Below are 13,718 nucleotides of genomic sequence, written 5' to 3'. Positions count from 1 at the left end.
CTCCTCCCCCCTCCCCTCCTCCCCCCCTCCTCCCCCCCTCCTCCTCCCTCCCCCCTCCCTCCCCCCTCCCTCCCCCCTCCCCTCCTCCCTCCTCCCTCCTCCCCTCCCCCTCCCCTTCTCCCCCTCCCCTTCTCCACCCTCCCCCTCTCCCCCCTCCTTCCCTCCGCTCCCCCCTCCTTCCCTCCTCTCCCCCCTCCTTCCCTCCTCTCCCCTCCCTCCTCGCCCCCACCCCTCCCCTCCTTGCCCCTCCTCCCTTCTCTCCTCCCCCCTCCTCCCTACACACTCTCCCTTCCCCCTCTCCCCCCTTCCCGCCTCCCCCTTCCCTCCTCCCCCTTCCCCCCTTTCCTCCTTCCGCTTCCCCCCCTTCCCTCCTACCCCCTCCCCCCCCTTCCCCCTCCCCTCCTCTCCCTCCCTCCTCCCCCCTCCCCTCCTCTCCCTCCCCCCTCCCCTCCTGCCCCTTCCCCCCTCTCTTCCTCTTCCTCCCTTCCCCCGTCCCCTCCTCCCCCCGTCCCCTCCTCCCCCTCCCCCTCCTCCTCCCCCCCACCTCAACCTCCTCTCCTCCCCCCCACCTCCCCCTCCTCTCCTCCCCCCCCCCACCTCCCCCTCCTCTCCTCCCCCCCCCACCTCCCCCTCCTCTCCTCCCCCCCCCACCTCCCCCTCCTCTCCCCCCCCCTCCTCTCCTCCCCCCACACCTACCCCTCCTCTCATCTCCCTCCTCTACCCCTCTCCCCCTCTTCTCCCTCCTCCCCTCCCTCCTCTCCCCCCCTCCTCTCCTCTCCCCCCTCCACCCCCGTCCCCTCCTCTCCCTCCCCTGTCCCCCCCTCCCCCGTCCCCTCCTCCCCCGTCCCCTCCTCCCCCGTCCCCCCCATCTCCTCCCCCGCCCCCCCCGTCCCCTCCCCACCCCCTCCTCCCCCCACCTCCCCCCCACCTCCCCCTCCTCTCCTCCCCCCCACCTCCCCCTCCTCTCCTCCCCCCCACCTCCCCCTCCTCTCCTTACCCCCCACCTCCCCCTCCTCTCCTCCCCCCCACCTCCCCTCCTCTCCTCCCCCCCACCTCCCCCTCTTCTCCCCCCCACCTCTCCCCCTCCGCACCTCCCCTTCTCCCCCTCCGCTTCCTCCCCTCCCTCCTCTCCCCCCTCCTCTCCTCCCCCCCACCTCCCCCTCCTCTCCCCCCTCCTCTCCTCCCCCCCACCTCCCCCTCCTCTCCTCCCCCCCACCTCCCCCTCCTCTCCTCCCCCCACACCTCCCCCTCTTCTCCCCCCCACCTCCTCCTCTCCCCCTCCGCACCTCCCCTTCTCCCCCTCCGCTTCCTCCCCTCCCTCCTCCTCCCCTCCCTCCTCTCCCCCTCTCTCCTCTCCTCCCTCCCCCCTCCTCTCCTCCATCCCCCCTCCACCCCACCTCGTCACTTTCTTACCCACTTCCTTCTCTCCTCTCCATCCCCCTCCTCACTTTCCCACCCCCTCCTCTCTTTCTCTCTTCTCTTCCTCTCTCCCCTCCTCCCTCGCTCTCCTCTCCCCCCCCCCTGGCTCTCCCCCAGTCGCCCCGCGCTGCTTCCTGCCCCCCCCTCACAGTGAGGATATTTTGGTGGCTCGGAGGCAGCTGCAGATCCCGGAGGGAGACCACATGTCCCTGATCCACGTGTACAACAGCTACAAGGAGCGTGAGTTACCCCAGCGGGGCAATTACTGCAGCACACACTACCCCACTGTCATGCACAAAATATCCCCCAACTACTGTCAGACGCAGAGTGCGTCTATGCTGCTCTGCGCTCTGCACCCGCCTGACCTGCTCTGCACCAGCCTGACCTGCTCTGCGCTCGGCCAAAGCCTGACCTGCTCTGCACCCGCCTCACCTGCTCTGCGCTCGGCCCCAGCCTGACCTGCTCTGCACCCGCCTGACCTGCTCTGCGCTCGGCACCAGCCTGACCTGCTCTGCGCTCGGCACCCGTCTGACCTGCTCTGCACCCGCCTGACCTGCTCTGCGCTCTGCACCCCCCTGACCTGCTCTGCGCTCTGCACCCGCCTGACCTGCTCTGCACCAGCCTGACCTGCTCTGCGCTCTGCACCCGCCTGACCTGCTCTGCGCTCTGCACCCGCCTGACCTGCTCTGCACTCTGCACCCGCCTGACCTGCTTTGCGCTCTGCGCCAGCCTGACCTGCTCTGCGCTCTGCACCAGCCTGACCTGCTCTGCGCTCTGCACTGCCTGACCTGCTCTGCGCTCTGCCCCAGCCTGACCCGCTCTGCGCTCTGCACCAGCCTGACCTGCTCTGCGCTCTGCACCAGCCTGACCTGCTCTGCGCTCTGCCCCAGCCTGACCTGCTGTGCGCTCTGCCCCAGCCTGACCTGCTTTGCGCTCTGCACCAGCCTGACCTGCTCTGCGCTCGGCCCCAGCCTGACCTGCTCTGCGCTCTGCACCAGCCTGACCTGCTCTGCGCTCTGCACCAGCCTGACCTGCTCTGCGCTTGGCTCCAGCTGACCTGCTCTGCGCTCGCCCCAGCCTGACCTGCTCTGCGCTCTGCACCAGCCTGACCTGCTCTGCGCTCTGCACCAGCCTGACCTGCTCTGTGCTCTGCACCAGCCTGACCTGCTCTGCACTTGGCTCCAGCCTGACCTGCTCTGCTATCTGCACCAGCCTGACCTGCTCTGCGCTCTGCACCCGCCTGACCTGCTCTGCGCTCTTCGCCAGCCTGACCTGCTCTGCGCTCTGCACCTGCCTGACCTGCTCTGCGCTCCGCCCAGCCTGACCTGCTCTGCACCAGCCTGACCTGCTCTGTGCTCTGCACCAGCCTGACCTGCTCTGCGCTCTGCATCAGCCTGACCTGCTCTACGCTCTGCACCAGCCTGACCTGCTCTGCGCTCTGCACCAGCCTGACCTGCTCTGCGCTCGGCTCCAGCCTGACCTGCTCTGCGCTCGCCCCCAGCCTGACCTGCTCTGCGCTCGGCTCCAGCCTGACCTGCTCTGCTATCTGCACCAGCCTGACCTGCTCTGCGCTCTGCACCAGCACTGACCTGCTCTGCGCTCTGCACCAGCCTGACCTGCTCTGCGCTCTTCGCCAGCCTGACCTGCTCTGCGCTCTGCACCTGCCTGACCTGCTCTGCGCTCTGCCCCAGCCTGACCTGCTCTATACCAGCCTGACCTGCTCTGCACCAGCTTGACCTGCTCTGTGCTCTGCACCAGCCTGACCTGCTCTGCGTTCTGCACCAGCCTGACCTGCTCTGCGCTCTGCCCCAGCCTGACCTGCTCTGCGCTCTGCACCCGCCTGACCTGCTCTGCGCTCGGCTCCAGCTTGACCTGCTCTGCGCTCTGCAGCAGCCTGACCTGCTCTGCGCTCGGCCCCAGCCTGACCTGCTCTGTGCTCTGCACCAGCCTGACCTGCTCGGCCCCAGCCTGACCTGCTCTGCGCTCTGCACCAGCCTGACATGCTCTGCGCTCGGCCCCAGCCTGACCTGCTCTGCGCTCTGCACCAGCCTGACCTTCTCTGCGCTCGGCCCAGCCTGACCTGCTCTGCGCTCGGCCCCAGCCTGACCTGCTCTGCGCTCTGCACCAGCCTGACCTTCTCTGCGCTCGGCCCCAGCCTGACCTGCTCTGCGCTCTGCATCAGCCTGACCTGCTCTGCGCTCGGCCCCAGCCTGACCTGCTCTGCGCTCTGCACCCCGCCTGACCTGCTCTGCGCTCTGCACCCGCCTGACCTGCTCTGCGCTCTGCCCCAGCCTGACCTGCTCAGCGCTCTGCATTCGCCTGACCTGCTCTGCGCTCTGCACCAGCCTGACCTGGTCTGCGCTCTGCACCCACCTGACCTGCTCTGCGCTCTGCACCCGCCTGACCTGTTCTGCCGCTCTGCACCCGCCTGACCTGCTCTGCGCCAGCCTGACCTGCTCTGCGCTCTGCACCCGCCTGACCTGCTCTGCGCTCTGCACCCGCCTGACCTGCTCTGCGCTCTGCACCAGCCTGACCTGGTCTGCGCTCTGCACCCACCTGACCTGCTCTGCGCTCTGCACCCGCCTGACCTGTTCTGCGCTCTGCACCCGCCTGACCTGCTCTGCGCCAGCCTGACCTGCTCTGCGCTCTGCACCCGCCTGACCTGCTCTGCGCTCTGCACCCGCCTGACCTGCTCTGCGCTCTGCACCAGCCTGACCTGCTCTGCGCTCTGCACCCGCCTGACCTGCTCTGCGCTCTGCACCAGCCTGACCTGCTCTGTGCCAGCCTGACCTGCTCTACGCTCTGCACCCGCCTGACCAGCTCTGCGCCAGCCTGACCTGCTCTGCGCTCTGCACCCGCCTGACCTGCTCTGCGCTCTTCACCCGCCTGACCTGCTCTGCACCTGTCTGACCTGCTCTGCGCCAGCCTGACCTGCTCTACGCTCTGCACCCACCTGACCAGCTCTGCGCCAGCCTGACCTGCTCTGCGCTCTGCACCCACCTGACCTGCTCTGCGCTCTGCACCCACCTGACCTGCTCTGCGCCAGCCTGACCTGCTCTGCACTCTGCACCAGCCTGACCTTTTCTGCGCTCTTCACCCGCCTGACCTGCTCTGCACCAGGCTGACCTGCTCTGCCCCAGCCTGACCTGCTCTGCACCAGGCTGACCTGCTCTGACCCCATGCTCTGCACGAGGCTCACGCTCTGCTCTCTCTATAGATGGGGACAGTTGGTGTGCACGCTCTGCGCTCTGTCCACGCGCTCTGCACCAGGCTGACGCGCTCCGTGAGGATTTGCTGGATCTCATGCATAGAATTGAGCTCCCTGTGTCACCTCCGACCTTTCCCATCACCGAGAGCGTCCTGAATATCACAAGAGCACTGATATCGGGGGGCTTCCTGAAGGTGAGAGGCCCAGCGAGGCAGCGAGGGCCCAGGGAGGCAGCGAGGGCCCAGGGAGGCAGCGGGGGCCCAGGGAGGCAGCGGGGGCCCAGGGAGGCAGCGGGGGGCCAGGGAGGCAGCGAGGGCCCAGGGAGGCAGCGGGGGCCCAGGGAGGCAGCGGGGGCCCAGGGAGGCAGCGGGGGCCCAGGGAGGCAGCGGGGGCCCAGGGAGGCAGCGAGGGCCCAGAGTGGCAGCGAGGGCCCAGAGAGGCAACAAGGGCCCAGGGAGGCAGCGAGGGCCCAGAGAGGCAACAAGGCAGCGAGGGCTCAGGGAGGCAGTGAGGGCCCAGGCAGGCAGCGAGGGTCCAGGGAGGCAGCGAGGGCCCAGGGAGGCAGCGAGGGCCCAGAGAGGCAGCGAGGGCCCAGAGAGGCAGGGAGGGCCCAAGGAGGCAGCGAGGGCCCAGAGAGGCAACAAGGCAGCGAGGGCCCAGGGAGGCAGCGAGGGCCCAGGGAGGCAACAAGGCAGCGAGGGCTCAGGGAGGCAGTGAGGGCCCAGGCAGGCAGCGAGGGTCCAGGGAGGCAGCGAGGGCCCAGGGAGGCAGCGAGGGCCCAGAGAGGCAGCGAGGGCCCAGAGAGGCAGGGAGGGCCCAAGGAGGCAGCGAGGGCCCAGAGAGGCAACAAGGCAGCGAGGGCCCAGGGAGGCAGCGAGGGCCCAGGGAGGCAGCGAGGGCCCAGGGAGGCAGCGAGGGCCCAGGAAGCCAGCGAGGTCCCAGGGAGACAACAAGGCCGCGGGGGCCCAGGGAGGCAGCGGGGGCCCAGGGAGGGATGGGGAGAACCCGCAGAGGGACCTCACAAGAACCCAAAGGGAGAGGCAGCAAGAGACCACACAAAGAAAGAGAGGGAGACCTCACAAAGAGGCAGCGAGAGACCCCACAGAGATTGAGACCGCCCTGGTGACACGTATAGAGCGTTAACCAGCATTGATCAGACTCAGTCACATCTCTCTGTCTCTTTCAGGTGGCTCAAGACGTGGACGGTCAAGGGAACTACTTGATGCTCGCGCATAAACACGTGGCTCATCTGCACCCTTCCTCCGTGTACCACGGACGCTCTCCCCTCCCCACCTGGGTGCTCTACCATGAATTCAGCATTTCCCAGGACAACTGCATCAGCGTAGCCACGGAGATCCAACCTTACATGTGAGGGGTCATGGACCATACCCAAGGCCACCCCCATCCCTGACTTACCCCCAAACCATCACCCCGATTCCTTTATAAGCCAACTGTGACCCCCATCCCTGACTTACCCCCAAACCATCACCCCGATTCCTTTATAAGCCAACTGTGACCCCCATCCCTGACTTACCCCCAAACCATCACCTCGATTCCTATATAAGCCAACTGTGACCCCCATCCCTGACACCCCCAAACCATCACCCCGATTCTTTTATAAGCCAACTGTAACCCACATCCCTGACACCCCCAAACCATCACCCCGATTCCTTTATAAGCCAACTGTAACCCACATCCCTGACACCCCGAAACCATCACCCCGATTCCTTTATAAGCCAACTGTGACCCCCATCCCTGACACCCCCAAACCGTCACCCCGATTCCTTTATAAACCAACTGTGACCCCCCATCCCTGACTTACCCCTAAATCATCATCCCATCCTCCTTTCCCGCTCTCTCTCTCTCGCCCATCCTCCTTTCCCTCGCTCTCTCGCCCATCCTCCTTTCCCGCTCCCTCTCTCTCGCCCATCCTCCTTTCCCGCTCTCTCTCTCTCGCCCATCCTCCTTTCCCTCTGTCTCTCTCGCCCATTCTCCTTTCCCTCGCTCTCTCGCCCATCCTCCTTTCCCTCTCTCTCTCTCGCCCATCCTCCTTTCCCTCTCTCTCTCTCGCCCATCCTCCTTTCCCTCTCTCTCTCGCCCATCCTCCTTTCCCTCGCTCTCTCGCCCATTCTCCTTTCCCTCGCTCTCTCGCCCATTCTCCTTTCCCTCGCTCTCTCGCCCATCCTCCTTTCCCTCGCTCTCTCGCCCATCCTCCTTTCCCTCGCTCTCTCGCCCATCCTCCCTCTCTCCCTCTCTCTCCCATCCTCCCTCTCTCGCCCATCCTCCTTTCCCTCTCTCTCTCGCCCATCCTCCTTTCCCTCTCTCTCTCTCTCTCTCTCGTCACTTCAGTCCTTTGAGGCTCACACCTTTCTCACCCTCTGTGCTCCCCCAGGTTGGTTGAGTTTGCCCCCCAGTATTACCTGAGTAACCTCCCGGCCAGCGAGAGTCGCGACCTTCTCATGGAGCTGAGGGAGAAGGTGGTGGAGCGAGAAAACTCGGGGGCCCACAGCGCTGTGGAGGAGGAAGACGGGGACCCCCTACCCCAAGTGGAGGAGGGGGAGAGGGATTTGTGCTCCCTGCAGTGATTTACTTATATCCTTGCCCTAGCCCAAGAGGGGCCTTGACTGACCAGGCAGGGGGCTACAATCTGATGGGGGGGGGGGACTAATCACGCCAGAGAGCGACGGTCACTAAATCCGTGACGTAACGGAGCAGCTCCGGTGGCTTCTCTCTGAGGCAGGAAGGGGCCGGGTGTCTCTGGCAGAGGAAACGTCGTTTGCAGGATGTGGGCTGATAACTACAACTTTTATCGGCTAAAAATCCAGGGAATGGGACTGGGAAACGGACTAGAGAGAGTTGGGGCTAGCATGAATGTGGATTGGGCCAGTAACTTTGTGAGAGTTGAGCCTAGCAGGAGCATATATTGGGCTAGTAATTATGAGCGAGAGATGGGGCTACCATTAATGTTGTTTGAGTTATTAACCTGTAAATGAGGTAGCGAGCTGTGGCTACTCAGAGTAGGGATTGGGCTAGCAATGGAGAGAGCGCTGGGGCTACGATAATCACGGACTGAGCCAGTAAGTGTAAGGACGATACCTGGGTGGAGACAATGAGTGAGCGTTGGGTACCGCTCCCATGATTTGGGCCGGTTGTCACGGAGACCAGGTTATTTGCACCTTTTTACCAGGATCATTCATTGAACAAAACAAGGTAATGAAATAAATTGTAGTTTATTCGACATAAATTCCCTTACACACAATGATACACAAAATACAGACAAAAAGACACACTTACTTTGGGACTGGGGTTGTAAACGAGACCCTCCTAGGTGCAGGGAACCCTATGGGAGAGTTTTACCCTGACCGGGACTTAGCCCGGAATCTCCTGGAACCCAAATCGCTGTGAAGTTCCACCCCCCCCCCCCCGCTACGTTCTCTCCTGAGATGTGGGTCCCTCCGGACCGCGAGTTAGTCCAAATCCTCTGGAACTCAAATCGGCATAAAATCCCAGCGGCGTCCGCTACGATCGATTCTGAGAACTTGGACGCAAAATGCTGGACTTAGTCTGTGGCGGGCGGCTTTTCAGACACAAAATGGAAGCCAGTTGCTCTGCAATTCGCACAGAAGTAACTGAAAAGCCCGCCCACGCTCTTACTACCGGAGAGAGCGAATCTGATTGGCTCATCGATTCTTATAGTATTTTCAGTTTCATTCATAAAACTGAGCAGCCAATCAGCGCGTGGGAACTTTCCCAAGCAGCCAATCAGAGCAAAGCCGGCTAGAAAAGCCGGGTCAGCGGGAAATCTGAAATAGCCAAGAGACATACGCAAGCCTGCCACCTCTCTCCCTGCCCCCTCTCTCCCTGCCCCCTCTCCCCCTGCCCCCTCTCCCCCTGCCGCCTCTCCCCCTGCTGCCCCTCCCCCTGCTGCCCCTCCCCCTGCCGCCCCTCCCCCTGCCGCCTCTCCCCCTGCCGCCTCTCCCCCTGCCGCCTTTCTCGCTGCCTCCTCTCCCCCTGCCGCCTCTCCCCCTGCCGCCCCTGCCCCCACTCCCCCTGCCGCCTCTCTCCCTGCCACCTCTCTCCCTGCCCCCTCTCCCGCTGCCCCCTCTCCCCCTGCCGCCTCTCTCCCTGCCACCTCTCTCCCTGCCCCCTCTCCCCCTGCCCCCACTCCCCCTGCCGCCTCTCCCCCTGCCGCCTCTCCCCCTGCCGCCCCTCCCCCTGCCGCCTCTCTCCCTGCCGCCTCTCCCCCTGCCGCCTTTCTCGCTGCCTCCTCTCCCCCTGCCGCCCCTGCCCCCACTCCCCCTGCCGCCTCTCTCGCTGCCCCCTCTCTCCCTGCCGCCTCTCTCCCTGCCACCTCTCTCCCTGCCCCCTCTCCCCCTGCCCCCACTCCCCCTGCCGCCTCTCCCCCTGCCGCCCCTCCCCCTGCCGCCCCTCCCCCTGCCGCTTCTCTCCCTGCCGCCTCTCCCCCTGCCCCCTCTCTCCCTGCCGCCTCTCCCCCTGCCGCCTCTCTCCCTCTCTCCCTGCCGCCTCTCCCCCTGCCCCCTCTCTCCCTGCCACCTCCCCCTGCCGCCTCTCTCCCTGCCCCCTCTCTCCCTGCCGCCTCTCTCCCTGCCGCCTCCCTCCCTGCCGCCTCCCTCCCTGCCGCCTCTCCCCCTGGCTATCTCACTGCCACCCACTGGGCAGGCGCCACCAGGTCTGGCAGAACAAGTAGCATCCCGGAGGACGGCCATTGATCTCCAGACCTGGTACTCCGCGTTTCCCCGCTGACCAAATGCTATTCACACCTCTGGGCATCCTCTGGTTGCTTTGAACTCCGATGTCCAGCAGACTTCCGGCGCCTATGGGTTAGCTCGGGCAGCCTGTTTGGACATCGGTTCCGAATGTAAAAAGCACATTACATTAAAGTATATTTTCAAACACTTGTCTGTCTCTGGGTACAGGGGACAGAAAAGGAAAAATATTGTAGTTTTATTTCTATCTATCTTATTCCCCACACACTTCCCCTTGGACTCTCAGATTCCCTCCCAACCTTATAGACGGTTGGGGCACCCACAAACCCTATACTGGTTGTGGGTCACATTGGCACTAGCTGGGGCACACCCCTTAACCTCGGCTCAGCTACAGGAAAATATGTTTTATCCCCATGCCTCATTCTCCTTTCTGGGCTGTGCTGAAGCAGGGTGCCCTAGTGGTGAGTCGCGCTTGCGTTTTCAAGGGGAGGTATTGCCGGGACAATGTGCCTAAATGTATCCGAGAATCAGGCATGATTCCCGGGTATAATTATGGGGAAACTGACAATCCCGGAAACCAACCTCCTAGGCACATTCTGACAACGGTTCCTCCCCAAACCCCCCTTGAAACTCATACCATATTAATCCCTGCTCGCTGGCACGCCCGGAAACCCATCCCCCAGCAATCCCTGCTCGCTGGCACGCCCGGAAACTCATCCCCCAGCAATCCCTGATCGCTGGCACGCCCGGAAACCCATCCCCCAGCAATCCCTGCTCGCTGGCACGCCCAGAAACATCCCCCAGCAATCCATGCTCGCTGGCACGCCCGGAAACTCATCCCCCAGCAATCCCCGCTCGCTGGCACGCCCGGAAACTCATCCCCAGCAATCCCTGCTCGCTGGCACGCCCGGAAACCCATCCCCCAGCAATCCCTGCTCACTGGAACTCCCGTAAACTCATCCCCCAGCAATCCCTGCTCGCTGGCACGCCCGGAAACTCATCCCCCAGCAATCCCTGCTCGCTGACACGCCCGGAAATCCATCCCCCAGCAATCCCTGCTCGCTGGCACGCCCGGAAATCCATCCCCCAGCAATCCCTGCTCGCTGACACGCCCGGAAACATCACCCAGCAATCCCTGCTCACTGGCACGCCCGGAAACTCATCCCGCAGCAATCCCCGCTCGCTGGCACGGCCGGAAACTCATCCCCCAGCAATCCCTGCTCGCTGGCACGCCCGGAAACTCATCCCCCAGCAATCCCTGCTCGCTGGCACGCCCGGAAACTCATCCCCAGCAATCCCTGCTCGCTGGCACGCCCGGAAACTCATCCCCCAGCAATCCCTGCTCGCTGGCATGCCCGGAAACTCATACCCCAGCAATCCCCGCTCGCTGGCACGCCCGGAAACTCATCCCCCAGCAATCCCTGCTCGCTGGCACGCCCGGAAACCCATCCCCCAGCAATCCCTGCTCGCTGGCACGCCCGGAAACTCATCCCCCAGCAATCCCTGCTCGCTGGCACGCCCGGAAACTCATCCCCCAGCAATCCCCGCTCGCTGGCACGCCCGGAAACCCATCCCCCAGCAATCCCTGCTCGCTGGCACGCCCGGAAACTCATCCTCCAGCAATCCCCGCTCGCTGGCACGCCCGGAAACATCCCCCAGCAATCCCTGCTCGCTGGCACACCCGGAAACTCATCCCCCAGCAATCCCCGCTCGCTGGCACGCCCGGAAACCCATCCCCCAGCAATCCCTGCTCGCTGGCACGCCCGGAAACTCATCCTCCAGCAATCCCCGCTCGCTGGCACGCCCGGAAACTCATCCTCCAGCAATCCCTGCTCACTGACACGCCCGGAAACTCATCCCCCGGCAATCCCTGCTCGCTGGCACGCCCGGAAACCCAACCCCCAGCAATCCCTGCTCACTGACACGCCCGGAAACTCATCCCCCAGCAATCCCTGCTCACTGACACGCCCGGAAACTCATCCCCCAGCAATCCCTGCTCGCTGGCACGCCCGGAAACCCAACCCCCAGCAATCCCTGCTCGCTGGCATGCCCGGAAACTCATACCCCAGCAATCCCCGCTCGCTGGCACGCCCGGAAACTCATCCCCCAGCAATCCCTGCTCGCTGGCACGCCCGGAAACCCATCCCCCAGCAATCCCTGCTCGCTGGCACGGCCGGAAACTCATCCCCCAGCAATCCCTGCTCGCTGGCACGCCCGGAAACTCATACCCCAGCAATCCCCGCTCGCTGGCACGCCCGGAAACTCATCCTCCAGCAATCCCTGCTCGCTGGCACGCCCGGAAACCCATCCCCCAGCAATCCCTGCTCGCTGGCACGGCCGGAAACTCATACCCCAGCAATCCCCGCTCGCTGGCACGCCCGGAAACTCATCCTCCAGCAATCCCCGCTCGCTGGCACGCCCGGAAACCCACCCCCCAGCAATCCCTGCTCGCTGGCACGCCCGGAAACTCATCCCCCAGCAATCCCTGCTTGCTGGCACGCCCGGAAACCCATCCCCCAGCAATCCCTGCTCGCTAGCACGCCCGGAAACATCCCCCAGCAATCCCTGCTCGCTGACACGCCCGGAAACTCATACCCCAGCAATCCCTGCTCGCTGACACGCCCGGAAACTCATCCCCCAGCAATCCCTGCTCGCTGGCACGCCCGGAAACTCATCCCCCAGCAATCCCTGCTCGCTGGCACGGCCGGAAACTCATACCCCAGCAATCCCCGCTCGCTGGCACGCCCGGAAACTCATCCTCCAGCAATCCCCGCTCGCTGGCACGCCCGGAAACCCACCCCCCAGCAATCCCTGCTCGCTGGCACGCCCAGAAACTCATCCCCCAGCAATCCCCGCTCGCTGACACGCCCGGAAACATCCCCCAGCAATCCCTGCTCGTTAGCACACCCGGAAACTCATCCCCCAGCAATCCCTGCTCGCTGGCACGCCCAGAAACTCATCCCCCAGCAATCCCTGCTCGCTGACACGCCCGGAAACTCATCCCCCAGCAATCCCTGCTCGCTGGCACGCCCGGAAACCCATCCCCCAGCAATCCCTGCTCGCTGGCACGCCCGGAAACCCATCCCCCAGCAATCCCTGCTCGCTGGCACGCCCGGAAACTCCTCCCCCAGCAATCCCTGCTCACTGGCACGCCCGGAAACTCATCCCCCAGCAATCCCTGCTCGCTAGCACGCCCGGAAACTCATCCCCCAGCAATCCCTGCTCACTGGCACGCCCGGAAACTCATCCCCCAGCAATCCCTGCTCACTGGCACGCCTGGAAACTCATCCCCCAGCAATCCCTGCTCACTGGCACGCCCGGAAACTCATCCCCCAGCAATCCCTGCTCGCTGGCACGCCCGGAAACCCAACCCCCAGCAATCCCTGCTCGCTGGCATGCCCGGAAACTCATACCCCAGCAATCCCCGCTCGCTGGCACGCCCGGAAACTCATCCCCCAGCAATCCCTGCTCGCTGGCACGCCCGAAAACCCATCCCCCAGCAATCCCTGCTCGCTGGCACGGCCGGAAACTCATCCCCCAGCAATCCCTGCTCGCTGGCACGCCCGGAAACTCATACCCCAGCAATCCCCGCTCACTGGCACGCCCGGAAACTCATCCTCCAGCAATCCCTGCTCGCTGGCACGCCCGGAAACCCATCCCCCAGCAATCCCTGCTCGCTGGCACGGCCGGAAACTCATACCCCAGCAATCCCCGCTCGCTGGCACGCCCGGAAACTCATCCTCCAGCAATCCCCGCTCGCTGGCACGCCCGGAAACCCACCCCCCAGCAATCCCTGCTCGCTGGCACGCCCGGAAACTCATCCCCCAGCAATCCCTGCTCGCTGGCACGCCCGGAAACCCATCCCCCAGCAATCCCTGCTCGCTAGCACGCCCGGAAACTCATACCCCAGCAATCCCTGCTCGCTGACACGCCCGGAAACATCCCCCAGCAATCCCTGCTCGTTAGCACACCCGGAAACTCATCCCCCAGCAATCCCTGCTCGCTGGCACGCCCAGAAACTCATCCCCCAGCAATCCCTGCTCGCTGACACGCCCGGAAACTCATCCCCCAGCAATCCCTGCTCACTGGCACGCCCGGAAACCCATCCCCCAGCAATCCCTGCTCGCTGGCACGCCCGGAAACTCATCCTCCAGCAATCCCTGCTCACTGACACGCCCGGAAACTCATCCCCCGGCAATCCCTGCTCGCTGGCACGCCCGGAAACCCAACCCCCAGCAATCCCTGCTCGCTGGCATGCCCGGAAACTCATACCCCAGCAATCCCCGCTCGCTGGCACGCCCGGGAACTCATCCCCCAGCAATCCCTGCTCGCTGGCACGCCCGGAAACCCATCCCCCAGCAATC

General features: G+C 64.6%; 1 protein-coding gene across 1 annotated transcript; it reads left to right on the top strand.

Moving 5' to 3' along the window:
* Positions 1–1,505: 1,505 nt before the first annotated feature.
* LOC142476872 (ATP-dependent RNA helicase homolog DQX1-like) lies at positions 1,506–9,541 on the top strand. The gene is made up of 4 exons (XM_075582006.1): positions 1,506–1,659; positions 4,637–4,821; positions 5,814–5,995; positions 7,020–9,541. Exons 1-4 carry the CDS (start codon positions 1,623–1,625, stop codon positions 7,210–7,212), a joined length of 597 nt encoding a protein of 198 aa, XP_075438121.1. The 5' UTR covers positions 1,506–1,622; the 3' UTR covers positions 7,213–9,541.
* Positions 9,542–13,718: the final 4,177 nt, after the last annotated feature.

Source organism: Ascaphus truei, unplaced genomic scaffold, assembly GCF_040206685.1.
Source record: "Ascaphus truei isolate aAscTru1 unplaced genomic scaffold, aAscTru1.hap1 HAP1_SCAFFOLD_1782, whole genome shotgun sequence".
NCBI lineage: Eukaryota > Metazoa > Chordata > Amphibia > Anura > Ascaphidae > Ascaphus > Ascaphus truei.
The sequence above is the reverse complement of the archived record's forward strand: the minus strand, read 5'-3'. Positions and strand labels throughout refer to the sequence as shown.